This window comes from Capra hircus, chromosome 1 (assembly GCF_001704415.2).
Source record: "Capra hircus breed San Clemente chromosome 1, ASM170441v1, whole genome shotgun sequence".
Classification (NCBI taxonomy): Eukaryota; Metazoa; Chordata; class Mammalia; order Artiodactyla; family Bovidae; genus Capra; species Capra hircus.
In genome coordinates, this window is record NC_030808.1 from 87,392,482 (window position 1) to 87,417,815 (window position 25,334).

At 37.1% G+C, this 25,334-nt stretch overlaps 1 protein-coding gene across 1 annotated transcript in view; it reads right to left on the reverse strand.

The window, feature by feature from the left end:
- Positions 1 to 25,009, reverse strand: part of MFN1 (mitofusin 1) — a 35,562-nt gene extending 10,553 nt beyond the window's left edge. Inside the window, exons 1-12 of the mRNA XM_018047540.1 lie at positions 24,877 to 25,009; positions 21,405 to 21,520; positions 19,635 to 19,770; positions 17,888 to 18,050; positions 14,250 to 14,374; positions 11,821 to 11,929; positions 10,379 to 10,486; positions 7,696 to 7,849; positions 7,512 to 7,579; positions 2,263 to 2,384; positions 493 to 619; positions 216 to 320 (exon numbers count right to left, since the gene is read on the reverse strand). Of these exons, the coding sequence (XP_017903029.1) occupies positions 216 to 320; positions 493 to 619; positions 2,263 to 2,384; positions 7,512 to 7,579; positions 7,696 to 7,849; positions 10,379 to 10,486; positions 11,821 to 11,929; positions 14,250 to 14,374; positions 17,888 to 18,050; positions 19,635 to 19,770; positions 21,405 to 21,516 (1,329 nt within the window). The 5' untranslated portion in view covers positions 21,517 to 21,520; positions 24,877 to 25,009. The remainder of the gene's footprint in view (positions 1 to 215; positions 321 to 492; positions 620 to 2,262; positions 2,385 to 7,511; positions 7,580 to 7,695; positions 7,850 to 10,378; positions 10,487 to 11,820; positions 11,930 to 14,249; positions 14,375 to 17,887; positions 18,051 to 19,634; positions 19,771 to 21,404; positions 21,521 to 24,876) is intronic.

The window sequence follows — 25,334 nt, forward strand, 5'->3', positions numbered from 1 at the left end:
AAACACTAAAATGACTTTATTCTTTTGAAGTGGATAATTTTCTTATGTATTTTATAATTTACATTTATTATAAGAATGCACAGGAGATCTAACAGTTTAATCCTGTACTGATTGCCATGAGGACACTAAAATGGCCAAATCACTAAAGAGTGGAATAAGACTCAGTAAGATAAGTAAACTGTATCTGAATAACATTTAACAACAATGTAACTTACATTTTTATATACTTTCAATACACTTGGAGTAGGATGAAACTCAGAACAAAATTCATCAACCAAAACAGAGAGTCGACAAATTTCATCTGTCATTGCACATGAAACCTGGAAATACAAAAAAATCAGAATTAGAAAATTTAAACAAGATGACTGACTACTCAAAAAAATCAAATTGAAAAAACTTAATATTCTTTTAAAGTAACAGATGGATGATATTTTTAGCACTATCAAAAGTATTTTCATTCCCAGATATTATCACAAAGCTAACGTTACCCACCTTATTTGCAACCTCCTCTGTAACCTCCCTGATTTTTTTTTTAACATCCAGTGTTAAAAGGTTCATCTGGTTTCGGATAAAGTCCAGTCTATCAATTTGGTCTTCCCTCTCTTCTATTGAATAAACCCTATTATAGTATGAAGAGTAATTAATATTCAGGATACATTTTAGTTCTAAAGAAATTAAGGAGACACTCACATATATTGAACCATCTGTTAGTATGATATAAGAAAAAAAAGAACACCTTGTATTTCAACATCTAAAAGGGATTCAAATAACATTTCACTCATAAAATGTTTTACAGATGACTGGATAGAAACTGCTCTCTCTCTGCTCCTGTGGTACCTGAATCCTAGAAAGTATTAATAAGGATTCTAAATCTCCACCCATTTCACAGATACAAATATTCAAAACAGAACTAACTCATTATTGAGTCTACTTAATGAAGCACCCTGCAAGCTCAATCCAGCCAGCTGCTAGTTTTTGTTAGTTTCCTTGGAATACCGTCACATGCACTCAGTACCTATTGGGTGTAATCGGCTGCTTTTGCTCTAAACTGAAGAACTGAGTAGCTGCAAAATAGACAGTATGGCCCACAAAGCCTAGAATATTTACTATCTGCTAAATTTGTTAACCCTTGGATGACACAGGAAAACAAAAGCCTGAGATTCCTTTTTTAAATACCTTTAGCTAAAAGAGTTACAAACCATCCTCAATTCACATCTGTTTTTTGGGCCAGGTTTATTTCAATGTTTATATTTTTATAAAAATTAAGGTCAATCCAGTGGACCAATACTTACTTTGGCTACTGTAATATAGCAACTGAGTTCAATATACAGAAACACTGTGACACAGCGGCAATCAGACTCTGGGTTCTGACCCTTTTGTTTATTATGCTGCAAATTCTCTAATTTTATACATAATGCATCCTGCAAAAGTGCCAAAATTAGGCAACAGACCTAGATATGAGTGGAGTTTTCTTCTCAGCAAGATCAAATACATTTAAAATTACCAATTTTATATCATCTTGGATTTAATCTTAGATGCTTTATATCTTTCCATCGATTGGCTTTAAGTCCACTTAAAGGTTCAGTTGAGGCTTAACATCATTATGCTTGTAACATCTAGTAACATCTTGATCTTAGTTTCACGTGTACCAAGTTTGTGAGAACTACCCTTTTCTTTGAATAGTGCTGGTTTCTGTATTCGTTTTCATTGTTATCAGGCAATAAATGAAATAAAATACTGTACTACAGTATGACATATGGAGTAATGCTTACCAAATTCACCTTCTGGCTGGCAGGTAGTACCACCTTGATTGTTTACCAGCTGATATAAAACCACAACTGGCATAAAAGAGTGATTTCAAGGTTTTAACATACGAATAAATAAAAGATGAGTGATAGGTTGAAGGTAAAAAAAAAAAGTCACCTGTTTTGAACTTTGAAAAATTCTGTTTAAAGAAGTGGTTCTACCGCTTTAAAGGTATTTTCAAGTCACTGAACATTTAAAACTCACAACTCACACACAAGAATACTGAGATCGTATTCTGAGAATGTAATACTGAGAATGTAAATAATGTGTTCAAGGTTGTAAAAAAAAATGCTTAACAGTTTCAAATATTCATTAAAAAACAAGCAAGTAGGCATCAGCTAAACCTATTAGGCTGATGTTAGTGTGAAAGGTATTCAATAATGATAAAAATTTTAGATCAGTCTTTTCATATTGACACAAAAATAATTTTTATTTTGCAATAAAATGAATTCATACCTTTTCTCTGCTGCTGCCACGTTTATTGAATCCATTATGTTTTTCACAGTTTCTAGTATCTGTTTAGCTCTGATAGTGTGCTGTTCAAACTTTGTTTTCACTGCTGACTGCGAGATACACTCCTGCGAGGGGCCCAAGCCATAACACATTACTGTAATTCCATCCAAACATTTTCAGGAATTTAAACACAAAAACTTGCTGTTCATAACATTAACCAAAACAGACATAAGGAAAGAAAATAAATGAAACATAAACACAACTTAAAGTTATAAAAGTTAAAAAAAGTCAAGGATTCAAAAGTAAAAAAGCTTTAACAGCAAGTTCATAGCTTTGTGTAATTTTACACAGTAATGTGCAATGGATCTTTGACTATACTATCTTCAAAAACAAATTAAAAAGGGTACTATTTTCAATGTTAAAAAAGATTTCCTATTAGATTACTAATTTTACTTGGATCACCTTTAATCTATTTCTAGTTCATCTATCTTGATCTTTCTCAAATTTGTAATTGATAATCTCATAAAGTTCTTAAGCCATGCAACCAGAATTCTACATTGAAAAAAATTAGTCGAATGATGCCACATAAAATTCATAAAAGAACTTCTACAGATTAAAGCCTGAACAAACTGAAAAGGACTCTTTTAACAGTACACAACGTAGTATTTTAAATTGTTTATAGAAAATATCTATAGCTATTTCTAAGATAATGCCATTATTGTCATGGGACAATATAGCATGTGCATACAGGTCAGAAGGATACATTATCTCATGTTTTACTTTCAAGTTAATTGCAGCTCTTAACTTACTAACAGTTCTACAAATCAGTGATTCATGAGGAGTATTTTTTACACAGAGAATAATACAAGAAAATGCATCACATATGATCATGGATGTTTCTTTTGTGAAATTGTTTCAATTTCAGTACGTGTGCATACTGCTTGTTATTTAAAACACTTAGTGTGATTCATCACTTAAATCTTAGCAAAATTATTAAATTGAAATTGACCTTTCACTTTTACTTCATAGAAAGTCTAATTCTGAAAACAACTTCAAGCATCTATAGAGAAATGCTAGCTGGTCTTCAAACAATCAAGAAACACTCATCTGGGTTACAACATCAATACTCAAAACAGATGTTCTGTAGGACATCATGTTTATTTTTTACAATAAATTTTTAAAAGGATATACCTTCCAACTCTCTAATATTTCCATGAATTTATTTTCTTGAGCTTAATATAAAACTGGTACAAACTGTGATAATTACTTCCTAAAGTAATACTATCCTTTATCAAAATAAATAGCTTTCAAGTTTTAAAGGTAGTCAGTACCCTAGCACTGTTATTCGTTACCTTGAAATCATTGGTATACATTTAATCAATGTCCTATTTATAATCTATATTAAGCCTTTACATTTCTAAAATGATTATTTTGTTCACTTCACTTTACAGAAAGTGAAAGCACTCAGTCATGTCCGACTCTTTGCGACCCATGGACTATACAGTCCTTGGAATTCTCCAGGCCAGAATACTGGAGTGTATAGAAAACAAAATAGATTCATTTCTTTAGCTCCAGGGTACATGAGGATAATTCATTTAGCTAACAGTTTCCTTAACTCAGAGCCCACTACTTTTTTTCAAAGCATAGTCTCATTTTTGCTCATCAAGCTCATTTATAAGTTTCTCAATTATCATTAACCTTGAAAAGATTAGTGTTAGGAAGTTAAGAGTATTACTGTTTTGTACATGCCAGAGCAAAAGCCACTAAAACTACATAATATCAACCATAATATCAACCGCTTATTTTTTAATGACCAAAACAAAGCTTTGATTTTACTTTAAATAACTGTCTCATTAATTGCCAAATTAACCTTTACAAAACTATAATAAAAGAATAAGAAGTTTTAAAAGAAAAAGAGTTAAAAGAAATTCTATGTTCCTCGATGAAGCAGATCTAGATATCAGCAATGAAGACCCCAAATTTGTAGATAACAGCACAGTATTAGAGCTAGACTAGACAAAAAGGAAAAATCTCCAAGTTATTACAAGTTATTCCTTGATTCAAAAATATACAGTAGTGAATATGTAGGAAGAAGAAAACAGGCAATTGTTTTCTAATTAAAAAGTATCCCACACTGATGTTCTCACTGATTAGAAAAATATCAAAAGTCAACTACAAAAGGAATACTCTATTCCAAATGAAGTACAGGAAATGCTAATTTAAATAAAGCTTCTTTACTGAACCATTTCTCAGAGTCCTGTATACACTAACGTACTTATGAATCTCCATGGAGGTCACATATAGCCTGCAAATAGTACCCAGACTTATTTCATCAGGAACTCTGCTTTCATAAGGTGAAGTTTAAAATACTACACCAGATGATTTAAATTCCATCTTGTCAGAATATGCCAGAGGCTGCTTGAAAACTTATTAAATTAGAAGCAAAACAATAATCACATTTCAATTAAGATCTTCTGATTTTCTACTTACATCCAAAGAAAATAGCTTACAACTAGTCATATGTAGTTACAAATTTATAAGTATTAATATTTATGTGTAATCAAAACATAAAACAAATTTGTCAAGTCTTCTTGATAAAAGACCCCAAATACCCAATAACATGCTATTTACCACTCCAAACGTGTTACTTGGAAATATTTTAAACTGACAGAAGTGGAAGAAAGAACACCAAGATACCATATACCTTTCAGCTTCTTCTAAATCAAATGAATCTCAAGAGTTCTATGGTAAAGATCAGACTGTTTGATAAAATGATGAACTTGGTACAGTTTTTCTTTTCACAAAAATTGTAAGACTACACACACACAAACAGAAGTCAATTCTGAAAACAGAAAATGGGCATTTAAGGCCACATGTTGTCATCATAATGTTAAAAAAAAAAAATCAAGAAAAGTCATATGGGAACAATCAAAATACCTGAATTTTAATAACTCCTGTATTGAGTAGGAAATGCCAAAAACTATAATTAAAAATTAATCAACAACGAAATCTGGATACTGAAAGCCATGGAAGACATCCAAAGCTACACTCACAGACAAATTCATTCCACTTTTATAATCAAAGCAGAAAAAAACTTTCTGTAAACATTAGTTGAACTGAATGACTAACAACCAAAAAATGCTATTTAGAAACTGATAAATTATTCAATTAATCTTTAGAGGATACAGCAAAGCAATAAAATCATTGACAAATCTCAATTAAGATTAAAATATATATATTTCTTATATACTTTATCTAATGATATATCTATATATAGGTATATATAGAAAAGGAATACAGAAATTTTTAAATAAACAATTTTATACTAAATTATAAATTCTCAGCAATGTATCAATTTATAAGAAATCATAAATTATCAAAATTAATTTTAAAGGTAACAAACTTGAGCTTTGGCCAACAGTTGAAAAGAGCTGTCAATGTAATTACCAAAAAAAGGTTTGGGCATCAAGACAAAATTGTTTGCCCATATGACTATTTCTTTAGGTAAATTCAAATCACTTTTAGCTAATTCTCATTTTATATCTATCATAGCTTTAAACAAAAATTTCAAACTCTAAAGCCTAACATTCTCTACAGCTTCATGGAAAAGCTATTGCTCATAAATAGTTTTTTCCAAACATAATTTTTAGATTCTCAAAAGAACTTTTAAAATAAAAAAGTGAAATACCAAGTTTCTTCTAAAAACATTAGAAAGAACAGTTCCCAACTCTTCCTGATTATTGCAATCACTTGGGGAGCTTTAAACATTTAAGAGATTCCTAGGTCCGTCCTAGCCCTACTGGATTAAGTCTCTGGGATAGGTCAGGAGCCTGCAGGTCTCTAAAGTACCTCGTGTGTTTCTCATCACCAGCCAGGTTTGGGGACCAGTGCTCTACAGCACATCTTTTATTCTTCTCATTCCCACCTCTTCAAGGAGATATTCTGGGAAAGCAAAAGCTGTACCAGGAACCAATATGAAAGAGGTATGAGTGTATAACTGAACAGTACATGATTTGGTAGGAGAAATCAAAGATAAACACATACAGACAAAGAAAGAAAAGCTCAATAAATAAGAAAAGATGAGGGAAACAACAAAAGATACTCTCTCCAATATTTTTCCCATGGATGAAATGACTGTTCCTGATAACAGTGGGTAGAGGATTAAATCTCTTATGCAAGAAAAGGGCAAGAATATAAAAATGATCTTTAATTAACTGGGATATCATGTATCCTACAGCTTAACTTGACAAAACACCTGTTGATATTCCAAGGACCTCTGAAGAATCAGAAACACCTTACCAAGGGAACAGAGAGTATGCTGTCTTAAACATTTTGTCTTTGTCTACCTAATGGTCTTTTTCTTCTCACCAAATTAAAAGTAGGGGATAGTGAGCAAATGATTAATTTAAAAAATTCTGCCAAGTACATTCAATATTTATGTCCTTAGTATTATAATAGTTACTACTTATAAGGAAGAATTATAGATGGAAGTTTTTTCAGTTGAGTATTTGTGTTCATCTGGGGGTGAGGAGATATGTAATCTAATAAATACAACTAGACAGAGCTAAATTAGAGCCAAGAAGATTAACAGCTGAAGTATTTTTCAGTCAATCTAGGATGTTTCAAGGTCTCTGAATAAAACACCTATCCCAAAATATAACAGGATCTTCTCTCTCCACTGGCACACACATTAGTTATCCCTGCACCTCAGTAGCTTCAATTCCCCTGAAGTATAGGACCTGTATCTTAATTATTTTTGCATCCGTTTGTTTTGTTCAGCACATTTGGCATAAAACATGGAGAATTAACAGGTGGCAATACAGTTGAGAAATGTAATTAACTTTTGTCAAGTGGTGTTAACTATGTTCTATCAAAAGAAAAGAGATCTTCATTTTGCTCTATTACCCATTCCAACAGCAATTACATTTCTTTAATCTTGTCCCTAACTACTGAATATAGAGTATTATATTCATCACACAACACAATATTAGAAAATATATCTCATTTAGATACAAATACATTTTTAAAAAAAGAATAAGAAATTACAATCTTTAATTCTCCATTCTTACAGATCATCCATTTCGCAGGGACCTTCTTTCTTCAAACTTTCCTTGCTTCACTTGCTCTGTCAGAAACTACACTAAATAACACCAAAGGTTATTAACAAGGACAGGTAATGAAAACAGAAGATTATGCTCACTTTCTAACCAATGCTAGTTTTATATTAGTCAATACATTCACAAAACTCCTACCTCAAAGATTTGTTCAAAATTCTGAAACTCTTGTAATCTTGCCTGAAATCCTTCTGCAAGTGCCCCACCTGTAATATTTAGGTGAAGAGGTTTAAAACCTGGTATATAACAAGATAAGATATTTGCATGCTACTTTTATAATCTATATTTATATTTCAAAAGGAAATCTATAATGAATACATACCACCTTCTGGCATCCCCTGTGCTTTCTGCTTTCTAGCACTAAGAACTTCCTTTGCAGAAACAAAAAAGATACGATTGCGTGCTTCTGAAGGATCCACAACTCTGAGCTCCTCCACCAAAAAATGCAGGCATCTTTCCATGTGCTGTCTGCGTACCTAGCAAAAAAAGAGGGTATTAAAAGAATTCTAATAACTAAACAAATGTGAGTTACAGGCCTATACTAACTCCATTTATAGTGATATTAAGGATGGCATCACCGACACAATGGACATGGTTTTGGGTGGACTCCAGGAGTTGGTGATGGACAGGGAAGCCTGGCATGCTGCGGTTCACGGGGTCACAAAGAGTCAGACACGACTGAGCGACTGAACTGAAGTGATTACTATACTATGTAGTAACAGCTGCCTTATACTTTTTTTATAACTTAATTTTTTTCACCTACTTTTTAAAAAATTGGACTATAGCTGCTTTACAATGTTTTGTTAGTTTTGTCTTATAATTAACAAATAAATCCAAAAATTCTAATAAATGAAGTCTCATACTTGCTGATAGGAAATCTTCCTCTTAATGATTCTTCCTTGAAAATTTAATTTAAAATTCTGATGGACCATCAAATACTACACAACCATTAAGAAATATATTGTAGCAAATACTAGTACTTAATGGTACAGGGAAAGGTTCTTAATTCTGTATTAAGGATATATGATGTGTATACATATTTATATAATTAATACGTGGCATACAGGCAACACTCACTAAAATGGGCGGCAATTTAATTTCTTCCTTAGGATTTTATTATCTAAATTTTCTACAATGAAGCTATTAATACCTTTAAAATTAGAAAATAAGTGCTGCAATCAATTTGCTATAATGAAGTTAGTTTTATTTTGGAATCAGAGCATAAACGGTGTATTTTTCTTCCAAAAAACACTGGGAATTAAAATTTGGGAGAATACATTAGCTACGGATTAGAGCTGTGACATTAAGTTTAAGATTAGCACTTGGGTATCTAAATTAGGAATAAGGATTAGAAGTTAGTTAGGGTTTAGTACCAGCATTTAACATTATGGCTATGATAAGAGATCTCCATGTTAAGACTTAATAAAATTAAAGAGGCATGGAGAAGAACAATCTGTGGGTGCTATCTTCTGATTCTCTGATGATTAAATGAGAGCTTGATTTGAAAGAGTATGATCGTAAAACGAGTTAATAACAGGATATAAGGTTTCACATTTAGCAAAATTTCAATGGGGGGGGTCAGGGGAAGAATGAAAGCAAATAATCTAACATGTGAATAGTGATGGGACAGTATAAATTTTATTTTTTTAATGTATTTTCTAAAGTTTTTTTGTTTGTTTGTTTTTGATCAGGCCATGTGGCTTGTGGGATCTTAGTTCCCTAACCAAGGACTGAACCCATGTCCCCTGCAATGGAAGCATGGAATTCTAACCACTGGACTGCCAAAGAATTCTCCATAAGTTTTCTTAAAAAAATAATAAATACATACTACTATTAAGATCAGAAATACCATCAAGCAAATTAAATATTACTTGTACACTAAATGCCAGATTCTTCATCCTTTCTAAACAGTTTCTACAACCACCAGCGTGACTAAAATGAGGAACTAAAAGCAAAAGATGCCAAGCACTGGCAATGACACAAACCAAGCACCGCCCTCAATGTGGCGATGGAGATGTAAACCTATGTGAGCACTTCAAAAAGCTCTTGGGCTGCATTTACTAGAATAGCATTTTCTTTACCTATAATCCAGGAATTCTACTCCTCAGTCTACACCCATGGATTACTGATTCCTGCGTTACTGACACTGTGAGTTGGATAAATCTGGTCTGGGGGCAAGAGCTATTCTGTTACAGGTTGCTTAACAGCATTGCAAGCTTCTCCCCACTAGATGCCAGTAGCACACAACCCCTCACAGCGAGAACCACTGGTATATATCCAAGAGACATATACACCAGTGCGCAACAAAAAGACATACACAAGAATATGCCCAGCAGCATTATTCATAATAGCTAAAAGAAGGAAATTTACCTAAATGCCCATCACTAGCAGAATGAAGAGATCAACTGTTATTCATAGGATGAAAGACTATACCACAATGAGAATGTACTTCATCTATGCACGAAAGAATGGATATACGTCACACATTTAATGCTGAACAAAAGAAACCCGACACAGAAGTGGATACTACGTGGTTCCATTACACAAAGTTGAACAACCCAAAAAATTAATTTAGGCTATCAGAGACACAAGTGGTTATCCTTTGGTTGGAGGGTAGAGGCTAGAAATGCAGGATACTGGGGTGCTGGAATGTTCTGCTTCTTGACCTGGACCCTTACGAAGGTATTAAATTTGTAAAATTCACTGAGCTGGACACCAGTGATTTGTACACTTTTCTGTTATGTTATACTTAAACAGAGAATTAAAAAGGATGTTTCAAGATCTAAAATGATTTGACAGTACTGTCATAATACAACTTTATTTCAAAGTAGCTTAATACTCTGTCTACTTAGCACATATCCACTTCAGGTTCTGTACAACTATACTCTTTTCTCAAGTAAGAGAATAGCTGCTTATGATGTTCTACTCTATGATGTGTATTGTTTGCTCAGATACCAATGTACATTACTATATTTCAAAACTCGAGGGAAAAAAATGTAACTTACATCGTCCATATATTCTGGCTCTGAGGCAGAGGCATCCCAACGATTATTCAGGATAAAAATATTAGGCTTGGAAAGTCGCTCATTTACCTTGTGAAAAAACTGTTTTTCCTGAAAAACATCCAATACCCAACAGTATGTTCAGTTTTAAAGCTACTTTAATTCTATATTTATACGTGAAACCTTATTTGAATCTAAAAGTTTGAACCACTTAACAACAGTGAGAACACCCAGAACACCCACAGAGACAAAAGATCCCAAAGCACTCAGAACATTAAACTTCCAGAGATGACAAAATTAAAATATAAGAAAGCAAAAGTTAAGGTTTTCCTGCTTCTCTCATGAGTCTTTATTGAAATTCAACTGAACAAATATTCATCTGTTTCTACTACATGCAGGACATAAGATACTGCTAGATATGATAGTATATTTAAAAATCTACCTCAAATCTTCTCAAAGATTTAGACTAAGTAAATTAATGTAAAACACACGTATCATAATAAACAATAAAAGCTATGTGCCATAAATGCTATAAAATCCAACTAAAATTAAGAAATGATCTATAAAGGAGGAAGTGGTGATAAAGATGGGCTTGATGGTACCGATAATGGCTTTTTGAAGGATGAAAAATTGAGAGGGGAAAGAATTGTGAGCCAAGAATAACATAAGCAAAGGTACCAAAGTCAAGATGTATATCAAAGTTTGTTTATCTGACACCTCAAGAATGGGGTTACTCTAAACCAGATTTTAAACATTTACCTCTTTTTTATACCATCAGGTTGTAACAGCTGTCAGTGCTGTCAGAGCAACAGGGTTTATGATACAGTCGGGCCACATAAACACTGACAACACAGTGACAAAACAGGACTTATTGGTAACACCTAGGTTTTAGTAGTGTTTAGCCATTTATATGCTTCACTATAGCTTTGGATATTAGATATAAAAACTCTGGAAAGTTTATTTGAGATATGTCTGGTTCTAGACATCCTGGATAAATACTCTTCTGTGTTTAACAGCAGCTTAGAGTGTACACAGGTAAGTGGAAATCTAGGGTATACACAGGTAAACCTTTGTGAGAAAGTTGACAAAACTCAAAATATGAAAAAAGCTTTGCCTGCCAGACAGGGAGGTGAGGTGGGAGTGTTATATCTTATTTAAAATACTTAAGTCAACAGCTTAACAATTCTGGTGTCTGTTCCTTTAGAAACCTGCAAATAACTACAGTGAATGTCAACAACACACCTTGGACTCAAATACTCACTAAAAGCTAGAACCATCAATCCAAAATCAGTCCTTCTAGTCCCACAGAAATGCAAACCCCTTCATTCACCCGTGATATTACAGCTTCCTTCTAATATATGACTTGGATTTACCTTACTTTTCATAATCAGAAAGGATATTACTTCATATTCTATCACTCAAACAAAATAATGATTAGATCCTACCGTGTTCATTAGAGTTGATTCGGAATTTGCAACCAAAACGAAGACATCAGCATCTAAGCAAAACTTATCAATCCAGCTATCCAGCTCTGTAGTGACATCTGTGCCCGGACTAATGGGAATAAAATAAGAATTATACTTTATATATATATATATGTACCTATATATTTTTTCTTCTTGCCATGTTGCACAGCATGTTAGGATATGAAATCCCCAGTTCCCTAATCAGGGATGAACTCACACCCCCTGCACAGAAGCGCAGATTCTTAACCATTGGACCTCCAAGGAAGTCCCTATACATTCTTTAAAAAGAAAATTTAGATTACAGAGAGATAATTTTTTTTAACTTTTAAGAATTAGTTGAAGTCTAAAGGATAGGATTTCTACCAGTTATCAGTCTGAGGCCTAGGAGATTTAAATTACTTTCTCACCTATCAGAGAGCAGTTGTGGAAAGTTGAGAATTGTACACTATATATTTCTGTTCTGCTGACAACTCCCAGAACCTATCGAACTGACAACTAAACAAATGTTAAAAATGTTTATTTATTAAAGAGAGAAAACTTCATGATTTTTGACAAAACAAGTAACATGAGGAATATTTAAGATCTTTATGCTTTAATATACAATATTGGTTGTTCTCTTTCTGACCTATTCTACTCTGTGTGTCAGACTCTCTAGCTCCATCCGCATCTCCACAAATGACCCTATTTCCTTTTTATGGCTGAGTAATATTTCACTGTATATATGTGCCACTTCTTTATCCATTAATTTGTCATTAGATATTTAGGTTGTGTCCTTGTCCTGACTACTTTAAGTAATGCTGCAATGAACACTGGGGTACATGTGTCCTTTTAAATTATGGTTTTCTCAGGGAGATTAAGACTGATATATGTGTGTATATACATACATACATACATATATATATATATATATATATACACACACACACACACACACACTACCATATGTTAAAATAGATAGCTAGTGGGAACCCGCTATGAAGCACAGGAAGTCCTGTTTGGTGGTCTGTGATGACCTAGACGGGTGGGGTGGAGGGAGGTCTGGGAGGCCTAAGGGAGGGGACATATGTACACATATAGTTGATTCACTTCATTGTACAGCAAAAACTAACACAGCATTATAAAGCAATTATATTCTAATAAAAAAAAATTCTATGCTTTAGGAGGCTGAAAATAAGCACTAGAAAAAAAATGAGGCTAATGCACAATTTATACTATAAAAAGTATAGTCCAACTGTATATACATTGGCTTGATGTATCCTGTGACCAGCTGGCAAGATAAACAGGTTGGGGTCATGGATACAGTCTGGCCAAGAAGTAAAAGAAAAATTAAAACTATTATATCTAAACTAAATGCTTTTAGGCGATTTCTCTGGCAGTTCAATGGTTAGGGGGTGTAAGTTCAATCCCTGGTTGAGGCACTAAGATGCCATATAACACATGGTATAGCCAAAAATTAATAATTAAAAAAATTAAAACATAAAAAAATAAACCCAATGTTTTTATCTCCCAAGTACCTTTTCTCTCATCCAAGCTATTTCTGTTGATTACTTGAAATAGTCTTTCAATCAAAAGGGAAGGCCCTCATCAAATTAAAAATAAAATTCCATAAAACACTGAAATTTTAACTTAAAAGAGCATACCACAATTTTTAAAAAATCATTTAACTACTTTTTTTTTGGTTAAGGACTCTGCTAAAGGGACACACATTACCGTTTTATTAAGAAGCAATGTAGTAGGATGATTTTTAAAGAATGTATCAAATGCAGGTTAAACAGAAGAGCTAGGAATAAATTACAAAAGCATCTGATTAATTCTTGAACAACGAAAAGCTGTATGAACTGTCCAGCAGTTATTTTGGGAAGCTAGGTCTCAAGAATGATTACTGATTAAAAACAATAACTGGTTAGAGTTATCTATCAAAGATATCTGGGCTCCTAAGGATGTTGGTTCGATCCCTGGGTCAAGAAGATCCCCCAAAGAAAGAAATGGCAACTCACTACAGCATTCTTGCCTGGGAAATCCCATGGACAGAGAAGCCTGGTGGGCTACAGTCCATGGAGTCAAGAGTTGGACACAACTCAGCGACTAAACCACAATAATCAACATATCTAGAATCAGACAGTCTCTAAGGCCCAGCTCATTATCCAAACTACAAAGTCAATCTGGTGAAAAAAGTGGTCAGTTCTTGAAATTTCCTGTACTAGAATCATACTGGTAAATCAGCACTTTCAAGTAACCATTAAGAAACAAAATAAAAAATAATACCTTAAATGTTCTGTTACAATCTAGCAAAGCAGAAAAAAGCAGCACAAAAATTTAAAATTTTTATGTAATGCATTCTACACGCAAGCAACATTTCTATTAAACAAACCTTTAACAATGAAAAAACACTTCATATGTAATTTTACCTGTCTACTAAAACCAGGTCATCTCTCAAGAGGGCACATTTTGCCTTTGGCCAAAACACATGCACAAGACACCCAGCTTTCAAGTCTTTGTCCATATGAAGGGCGTGGGCGAGCTGATTAACTGTCTAAAGAGGGAAGGGAAGAAGAAAAAAAACTACTTGTAACAAAATACAAGAAAAATTTTAAATATTAGGACTTGCTAAGCTTATTTTTGCAAAACATGTAGAAAAAGTAGAACTTTATATAATTTGAAATAAAACCATCTGGGGAAATCTTGAAAAACCTGAGGTTAAAAATTACCAAGTAGGAAAAAAATAACAGCCATGAGAACAGTTGACTCATACCATCGTGCCAAACAATGTGGGCTGGAAACATTCTAAATGCCCCAACAAATGGCATCCTATGCAACACCTGAACTTGATTAAACTGTATGTATGAAAAAAAATCTACAATATATTGAGGGAAAAAAAGCAAATCAGAAAATAGCATATAAAACCATTTTCTTTTAAAACTACAGAGAAACACCAATTTAACTCCATACAAAAGTATTTCCACTGATTTTGGAAGTGTGTGAGTTGTGGAGTTTCTTTTCTTTTTTTCTAATTGTATTTCCTGACTCTTCTAAAATGAATTTATTGCTTACTAATTGGCGGCGGGGGGGTGGTAAAGGAATGTCACTAGGCAGTATTCACACAAGCATGCTTTCAAGTTAATGACTATGCCCACTCGCTGGGCTGGATGAAGCACAAGCTGGAATCAAGATTGCCAGGAGAAGTATCAATAACCTCAGATATGAAGATGACACCACCCTTATGGCAGAAAGTGAAGAACAACTAAAGAGCCTTGTGATGAAAGTGAAAGAGGAGAGTGAAAACGTTGGCTTAAAACTCAACATTCAGAAAACTAAGATCACGGCATCTGGTCCCATCAATTCATAGCAAATAGATGGGGAAACAGTGAAAACAGTGACAGACTTTATTTATCGAAAAGGAAAGGAAAGTGAAGTCACTCAGTGGTGTCCGACTCTTTGCGACCCCATGGACTGTAGCCCTATCAGGCTCCTCTGTCCATGGGATTTTCCAGGCAAGAATACTGGAGTGGGTTGCCATTTCCTTCCCCAGGAGATCTTCCTGACCCAGGGATTGACCCGGGTCTCTGGCACTGTAGGCAGATGCTTTACCATCAGAGACACCAGGGAAGTCCACCAGGGAAGTTATTTTGGAGGGCTCCAAAATCACTGCAGATGGTGACTGCAGCCATGAACTTAAAAGACATTTGCTCCTTGGAAGAAAAGCTGTGACCAACCTAGACAGCATACTAAGAAGCAGAGACATTACTTTGCCAACAGAGGTCTGTCTAGTCAAAGCTATGGTTTTTCCAGTAGTCATGTATGGATGTGAGACTTGGACTGTAAAGAAAGCTGAGCGCAGAAGAATTGATGCTTTTGAACTGTGGTGTTGGAGAAGACTTTTGAAGAGTCCCTTGTACTCCAAGGAGATCCAACCAGTCCATCCTAAAGGAAATCAGTCCTGAATATTCTTTGGAAGGACCGATGCTGAAGCTGAAACTCGAATACTTTGGCCACCTGATGGGAAGAACTGACTCATTTGAAAAGACCCCGATGCTGGGAAAGATTGAAGGCAGGAGGAGAAGGGGACAACAGGGAATGAGATGGTTGGATGGCATCACTGACTCAATGAACATGAGTTTGAGTAAACTCCAGGAATTGGAGATAGACAGGGAAGCGTGGTGTGCTGCAGTCCAGGGGGTCACAAAGAGTCAGACACGACTGAGTAATTGAACTGAACTGACTGATGGCCTCTCTTTCCGTTTAAGCTCCCTAAAATATTTCTACTCAAGATGACTTCTGATATACATTCGTTTATTATCTTTCATGTATGTGTTAAATTAAACATACAATTAAGTTCAAAGGGCTTAAGACAAAATAAATAATCAAGGAAAGGGCATCAGCACACATACCTCTATGATTCTTTTGCAATTTACATGAAACTTTAAAAGGGAAACATCTATTATCAAATGGCCACAGTAGTCCTGATCAGGGTTGAAGTGAATTTCCACAGTGACAATGATAGGTAGTGTTTTTTTTGCTTCCTTTTATAAACTTTCTGATAGAATTACAAACCTGTGACTCCTCTGTATGGCTTAAAAGTGTGAATAGTTTCATAAATATCATCTCATTTATTGTTCATAAATAAATACTGAAGGGTATTAGACCGATTGAGTTACCTGCTGTGATCAAACAGCAAACTCACAGGAGGATGACGAGACCTATGAATTTGCCTACAGTTTAGTCAAAACTAAAATGGCATGGATCTTCACATACTGAACTTCTGTATTTGTGGGAAAGCTCTTATGACTGAAGTGAATATAATGAGAAACAGTGCCTTTTCCACCTGCTTTCATACCAAAGCAAACACCTTGCATCCTAATTGTTTTTTCTTTTTGTTTTGGCTGAAAACACCTAGTGCCACTGAATTCCTTAAGAAATTTATACAAGGTAGGGAACTACTGGAGAAGGCAATGGCACCCCACTCCAGTACTCCTGCCTGGAAAATCCCATGGACGGAGGAGCCTTGTGGGCTACATTCCATGGGGTCGCTAAGAGTTGGAGACAACTGAGTGACTTCACTTTCACTTTTCACTTTCATGCACTGGAGAAGGAAATGGCAACCCACTCCAGTATTCTTGCCTGGAGAATCCCAGGGATGGGGGAGCCTGGTGGGCTGCTGTCTATGGGGTCACACAGAGTCGGACATGACTGAAGTGACTTAGCAGCCGCAGCAGCAGGGAACTACCACTGGCCTTTATCTGATAAAGTATAGCATTTAGACATGAATTAGCTTACCAAATATTCCAAAGGCAAAAACAGTTTCTAAAGACACAGATTTGGGTCAAAAACAGATTCCAGAGCCCAATTTTTTAAACAAAGTTTTGTTTAGAAAGACAAGATTTGTGATTAAACAGCGATGACACACTTCAGTAATGTTCTTTTCACTGGGAACAGCACTTTAAAATTTTTATAAACTTTTCATTCTAATTTATCTTCATTTTAAGTTAAGGACAGGTTTGATTCTTCTAAGAATTTAGCTCTGAAGCAAAAGTACTTTAGGAAATCCAAAATATTACTGATGGTTTTAAAAGCTATGACCCTGTATGCAAGACAGCAAAAAAGACACAGATGTGTATAGTGGACTTTTGGACTCAGAGGGAGAGGGAGAAGTGGGATGATTTGGGAGAATGGCATTGAAACATGTACACTATCATGTAAGAATCGAATCACCAGTCTATGTCCAATGCAGGATACAGCATGCTTGGGGCTGGTGCACGGGGATGACCCAGAGGGATGTTGTGGGGAGGGAGGTGGGAGGGGGGTTCATGTTTGGGATCGCATGTACACCCATGGTGGATTCATGTCAATGTATGGCAAAACCAATTATTAAAAATTTAAAAAGAAAAAAAAATAATAAAAAAAAATTAAAAAGTAAAAGCTATGAAGAGAAATACTAATGGTTCTTCCATCTCTAGCAATGCAGACATCTTGTAAAAAGGCTTTCCAAAAGAACAAGTTAAGGACATTATTTCAGGTGCATTATGCTACTAAAGGTCAAACAGTATACCTTCACACTCTTTTTTTCATCTGACCCTTCTGTCATGAGATAGGCTTTATCTCCATCGGTTCCTTCAACACTCAGGAAGCAATTGGTTGTATGGCCAATCCCACTAGGGAGGACTTTATCCCACAACATGGCATTGATAACAGAACTCTTCCCACTGCTTGTCCTGAAGAATGAATACACAAAATCACGACAAAACATAATGATAAAAATTTTGTTCTTTCACTGGGTCAAAGGCCAACTTTTTTAGAATGCAAATTTTGTACAAAAATTTCACCAGCTTCCATTTTTTATGAAAAAGTTGACAACTTGATTTACATAACTATTAGCAATGTACATTTCAGAAAAATAAAATGGAGGAAAACAAATCCTACTCCCATAAAGGTATCCTCCCTTACCCTTTTTATCTTTCTTGCTTTTTGATTCCCATCACAAGGCGTTGTCTAATATCCCAAAAATCTGGGCGGGACCTTCTTCACATGCAAAACCCATTCCTATTTCTTCTTCTCAAGTAGGACAACTGAGTCATCACTTCCCCAACAAGCCTCTTCCCTCCTACTCTGACTCCTACTCCACCCTAACCTGAGGTAGGATCTCTTTCATGGACTTACTTCATACTGCTGTTGCTGCGTCGCTTCAGTCATGTCTGACTCTGTGCGACCCCAGAGACGGCAGCCCAGCAGGCTCCGCCGTCCCTGGGATTCTCCAGGCAAGAACACTGGAGTGGGTTGCCATTTCCTTCTCCAATGCATCAAAGTGAAAAGCGAAAGTGAAGTCGCTCAGTCGTGTCCGACTCTTAGCGACCCCATGGACTGCAGCCTACCAGGCTCCTCCATCCATGGGATTTTCCAGGCAAGAGTACCGGAGTGGGATGCCATTGCCTTCTCCTTACTTCATACTAGACTCTGCATAAGGTCAAGCGGGTAAACCAAATAAATAAAACAAAAGACAAACAGAAACAGAGCTTGAAGAAAAGTTTTCAAGGACATAAACAAGGTGGTTTAGTAGAGAATAACTGAAAAGGAATACCTTAGATAGCTTGATCTGGAAAGGTTTCTATAGTATCACTTAGAATGAGACTTAAAAAATGCAAAGGAGTCAGACACTGAACAAGACACAGAGAATTCTATACATAGGCTACCACCAAGCACTAAAGCCCTAAGATGGGAAATAGCTTAGAAGGCCTACGAGGTTAGCTTAATGAGTAAATAAATTCCTCCACTGATACACAACACATGATATCTGAACAACCAAGTATGGGCCTTGTCATTTGTCTTTGCATCTCTAGTGCCTAACAGAGTGATTGGTACATAGACAGTTAACAAATGGTCCCTAAATTAATGTATGAGCTGTGGCAGAAACCATTCTTTTCACTCCAGAATTTCTTTAAGGCATGGCATGTCTTATTCTTCCTCTGGGAATCATGGAGCTGAAAATCTTTTTGGAAGACACACTTGATAATCAATAGAAACTTAAAAGAGTGAGTCACAAATTATACTTATCTGTTTTTCTATTCTTATAATTGGCTAAGAAGCCAATTCTTAGAGATGAGCACCCTTAAAAAAGAAATGACTTTCATAAAGCTTTATTTTATACCAGGAACTAAAATGAACAAATTCTTTTACATGCTAATAGCTTTAACATTTAATATTAGCAGAAACTGCTGTAAACAGCAGGAGAAGGAATACCCTTGCTGAAACATCAAAAACAAAGCTGCAAACTATCCTTGAGAGGAATAGTAAAGAATTACCTGCCAAAAAATGCCACCTTCATGTGTCTCCGAGACAGCACCTCACCAATGATGGAAAGCTTGTTTCTATACCTCTGTATTTCTATCAGATCATCCTCCGTAGCTACTCGGTCAAGTTCTGGATTCTTATATGTTGCTGTGAAATTAAAATGGTGTTAGACAAAATAATACAGATGAATATTAAGTTAATTATAGGGCTTCCCTTGTAGCTCAGTCAGTAAAGAATCTGCCTGCAGTGTAGGAGACCTGGGTTTGATTCCTGGGTTGGAAAGATCCCTGGAGTAGGAAATGGCAAACCACTCCAATAATTAGAAAACAGAATACTTAAGATGTACATACATTTCAGTTTTGTTCTATATTAACATGACATTTGAAAATAAAAATAGCATGGTATCTGAATATTTGGTAAATGGTGAATGCCTTGTTGCAACGGGTCATTAAGAATACTGCTCAGAATTACAAGATTATTAAAAATTACAGAGGTCCAGTCAAAAGGGTATTTATTTATTTTTAAAATGTTTATTTGGTTGTACCATGTCTTAGTTGCAGCATGTACGATCTCGTTCCCTGACCAGGATTTGAACCCAGGTCCTCTGCATTGAGACAGAGTCTTAGCCACTGGACTACCAGGAAAGACCCCAAAGGGTATTTACTATTCATCTAATACAAAGTACCCACCTAAGACCAAAACGCATTTCTGAACAGAGTAACTAGAACCTAATATCCACCAATTATAACTTCATTCTGACAGGAGCTTCAAATCTTGAACTGAGAAGAGGGATTCACATGCTAAGAGTGAGGTTTGAATAGGTAATGGTTGTTCAGTCACTAAGCTCTGTCTGACTCTTTGTGATGCCATGGACCACAGCATGCCAGGCTTCCCTGTCCTTCACTATGCTCAAATTCACGTCCATTGAGTCGGCAATGCTATCTAACCATCTCATCCTCTGCCATCCTCTTCTCCTTTTGCCTTCAATCTTTCCCAGCATCAGGTGGCCAAAGTATTGAAGCTTCAGCCAACTCCACTGAGCTGGCTCTTTGCATCAGGTGGCCAAAGTATTAGTTTCAGCTTTAGCATCAATCCTTCCAATGACTATTCAGGGTTGATTTCCTTTAGGGCTGACTGGTTTGATCTCCTTGCTCTCCAAGGGACTCTCAAGAGTCTTTTCCAGCACCACAGTTCAAAAGCATCAATTCTTTGGTGCTCAGGCTTTATGGTCCAACTCTCACATCCATACTTGACTACTGGAAAAACCATAGCTTTGACTATTCGGACCTTTGTTGGCGAAGTGATGTCTCTGCTTTTAATACAATGTCTAGGTTTGTCACGGCTTTCCTGTCTCACTTTTCACTAAAATAGATCTGAGATGTTGACTTAACTGTTGAGTTGACAGGGAGATAAGTATAATGGCTAAATGTGGGCCGCTTGACTTTTTAGTCTGGGCATTTACAAGCTGTGCAATCTTTGGCAAGCTGCTTACCTTTTCTGTGCCTTAAGTCCTTTATCTTTAAAATGAGTAATTAAAATCTGCCTCAGTGTTAAGTATTAAATGAGCTATTATTAACTGCTTAGAACAGGACCTCACACATACACTTCTTAGTTGCTATTAATATAATTCAATCATCCTCCTTTGGTCAGTAGAAATGGGTTTTCTTATGGTATCTCATATAGCACAATGCTCTGGGTGTGTTCTGTATCCAAGGTTGAAAGAATAAAGGATCTTTATATATTTTCAAAAGTAATTATTTTAAAAACTTAGAGAAACTAACCTTCAACAAACTGTGATCCTTCTGTAACAAACTCCAGTAACTGGTCGAAGATTGCTGTAATTGTCTTCTTAGCCAGCACGAAGTGCTTCAGTGGAGAAGCAGTTTCTGCCATTATGCTGAAAATAAAAAGTTAGAAAAGTACGAGTTAAAGACACATGAGTTAATGACACTTTTCAGCAATACTGACTCCCCAATGAAACAAACTTCCAAAATACTTATTTGGCTCTGCTGGGTCTTAGTTATAGTTTGTGGGCTCTTCAGCTACAGCATTCAAGCTCTTAATGGTGGCATGTGGGATCTAGTTCCCTGACCAGGGATCAAACTCAGGCCCCCTGCATTGGGAGTGTGAAGTCTCAGCCATTGTACCACCAGGGAAGTCCCCCTAAATAGTCTTATGTAGCTATTTTTGGGAGAGAAGTGATTTACTCAGACAATTAAAGACTACTTTGGGGCAATATTCCACTAAAATATGTGAAGTTTATTGCCCAAAATTTGACTGCAATTTCTACTTTAGTTCCCTTAATTCTGAGTGCATGTGACTCTATTTTTTACCCCCAAACTTTAAACTTTTTATTTTGTACTGTTAGTTCAGTCGCTCAGTCGTGTCCGATTCTTTGCGACCCCATGAATTGCAGCATGCCAGGCCTCCCTGTCCATCACCATCTCCCGGAGTTCACTCAAACTCACATACATCGAGTTGGTGATACCATCCAGCCATCTCATCCTCTGTCATCCCCTTCTCCTCCTGCCCCCAATCCCTCCCAGCATCAGAGTCTTTTCCAATGAGTCAACTCGTCACATGAGGTGGCCAAAGTATTGGAGTTTCAGCTTTAGCATCATTCCTTCCAAAGAAATCCCAGGACTGATCTCCTTCAGAATGGACTGGTTGGATCTCCTTGCAGTCCAAGGGACTCTCAAGAGTCTTCTCCAACACCACAGTTCAAAAGCATCAATTCTTCAGTGCTCTGCTTTCTTCACAGTCCAACTCTCACATCCATACATGACCACTGGAAAAACCATAGCCTTGACTAGACGGACCTTAGTTGGCAAAGTAATGTCTCTGCTTTTCAATATGCTATCTAGGTTGGTCATAACTTTTCTTCCAAGAAGTAAGCGTCTTTTAATTTCATGGCTGCAGTCACCATCTGCAGTGATTTTGGAGACCAAAAAGATAACTGGGGTATAGTCAATTAACAATGTTGTGGCAGTTTCAGGTGAACCTTGAAGGTACTCAGCCATACATAGGTGTGCTAAATCACTTCAGTCGTGGCCAACTCTTTGTGACCCCATGGTCTATAGCCTGCCAGGCTACTCTGTCCATGGGATTCTCCAGGCAAGAATACTGAAGTGGACTGCCATGCCCTCCTCCAGGGGATCTTTCCGACCCAGGAACTGGACTGGTGTCTCCTGCATTGGCGAGTTCTTTACCACTAGCACCACCTGGGAAGCCATACATATACATGTATCCATTCTCTCCCAACCCTCCTCCCATCTAGGCTAGCATATAACATGAAGCAGAGTTCCATATGCTATACAGTAGGTCCTTATTGATTATCCATTTTATATATAGCAGTGTATACAAGACCTTCTCAAAGTCCCTAACTATCCCTTCCCCTGGCAACCATAAGTTCCTTTGCTATGAGTCTTTTTCTGTTTTGTAAGTTTATTTGTACCATCTCTTTTCAGATTCCACATACAAGGGATGTCATAGGATATTTCTCCTTCTCTGACTCATTTCATTCAGTATGACACTCTCTAGGCCCATCCATGCTGCTACAAATGGTATTATTTCATTCTTTTTAATGGATGAGTACTATTCCATTGTGATATATGTACTGCATCTTTTTTATCCAGTCCTCTGCAGACAGACATTTAGGTTTCCTCCATGTCTCGGCTATTGTAAACAGTGTTGCAATGAACACTGGGGTGCATGTATCCTTTTGGATGTTCTTTTGCAAATCTATGCTCAGGAGTAGGATTGCTGGATCATATGGTAGCTCTATTTTTAGTTTTTTAAGGAACCTCCATACTGTTCTCCATAGTGACTCTATCGATTCCCATAGTGACTTATTACATTCCCATAAGCAATATAGGCTGAAACTCCAGTACTTTGGTCACCTCATGCAAAGAGTTGACTCACTGGAAAAGACTCTGATGCTGGGAGGGATTGGGGGCAGGAGGAAAAGGGGACGACAGAGGATGAGATGGCTGGATGGCATCACCGACTCCATGGATGTGAGTTTGAGCGAACTTCAGGAGTTGGTGATGGACAGAGAGGCCTGGCGAGCTGCAATTCATGGGGTCGCAAAGAGTCGGACACGACTAAGCAACTGAACTGACTGAAGCAATATAGAAGGGTTCTTTTCTCTCCACACCCTCTCCAGCATTTGTTGTTTTTGGATTTTTTGATGACAGCCATTCTAACTGCTGTGAGGTGATATCTCATTGTAGTTTTGATTTGCATTTCTCTAATAACAACTGAAGCTGAACATCTTTTCATGTGCCTATTGGTCATCTGTATGTCCTCTTTGGAGAAATGTCTATTCAGGTCTTCTGCCCATTTTTTTGAATGGGTTATTTGTTTTCATGCTAATAAGAGTGCATATGACTCAACTACATCAGGGAACAGGATGAATGAGATGAAGCCAAATTCACCAACACTAAGTTACTGTCTCTCAATCTGGACCTCTAGGTGGGTGGAGGTAGACAGGTAGAGTGAGTAAATAAAACTTCAACATCATATTAACGTTTGACGCAATACTAACGTTTAGAAATTAATTTTCGTCGCAACAAATAAGGAGGCAAGCTTTAAAAAGAGCAATACTAACGTTTAGAAAGTAGGAGTTCTCATCGCAGCAAATAAGCAGACAAGCCTTATAAAGAGTATCAACATTTCCAGCCAAAGTAACAAGAACTTCAAGGAATTTAAGTTAAGAAAAATAATTTTTGGTGGTAGCTTCTCATAAAAAGCACCCAACAAAACCGATCACACACCGGTCTAATCCTCGTGTGCATGTGTGTAATATGGAGCAGAGCAGCCATAAAGAAGGCTGAGACTTCCAAGGGGTCAGAAAATGACTGACCGAAGGGCTGCATGAGAAAGCACGGTGAGAGGAACCACCTGGTTCAGCCGGTTGTGAACGCCTGCCTCGGAGAAAGGCCTTTCCCGTCCTCCACACCAGGCGCGGGAGCCCCGCCTGCGGGGCTCGGGGCCAGACCCCACCCCCGTCCCTCGAGCCTTTGCCCGGGCCCGGCCGCCCAACTCCCTGGGCTCTGACCTCGCGGGGTGTGCGGGCCCGACCCGGGCGCCGGCCCCACTCGCAACCCCTACGGCTCGCTCCTTTGCCGCAGACCCGCGGCGGCGCCTCTTCAAAGAGCGCCCCGCGCACGACTCCCCGCCCCCTATCCCCAGCAGGACGAAGGTCACCCGAACAAAGTGAACCGATCCGCGGCCGAGACAGCGGGCACTCACACAGTCCGGGCTCCGACTTGTCACCCAGTAGCCGCACCTCAGCCACAGCCCTCAAGCAGCCTCATTCTCCCAAAACATGCTGGGAAACTAAGACGGGGCGGGAGGAGCGGCACGAGGGCGGTTACTTCCGGTCTCCTGCCCTCCCGGATTTTGTTTGGCTCCATGACCGGAAGTGCGTCTTCGCAAACGTCATATTTCTTAAGGGCAGAGAGCAAAGAGTTTTTGTTGGCAGAGAATGCTGCTACAAGAATGCTTTTCAGTTCCCCTAACTTCTGCTTCGCCTCCGTCTGCCTTCAAAATTTTCAAAGCTCTGCCCAGCCTCGGCATAGCTAGCTGCCGGCGGTTGGTGTAGTGAAGGAGAGCGAAAGGAGAGATGCGGTGAGGTGAGGTTGGGTTGGGTGCCAGACAAGGAACCTGCTTGCTCGGCCCTCAGCAATAAAGAAAAACCTTTTGACTGA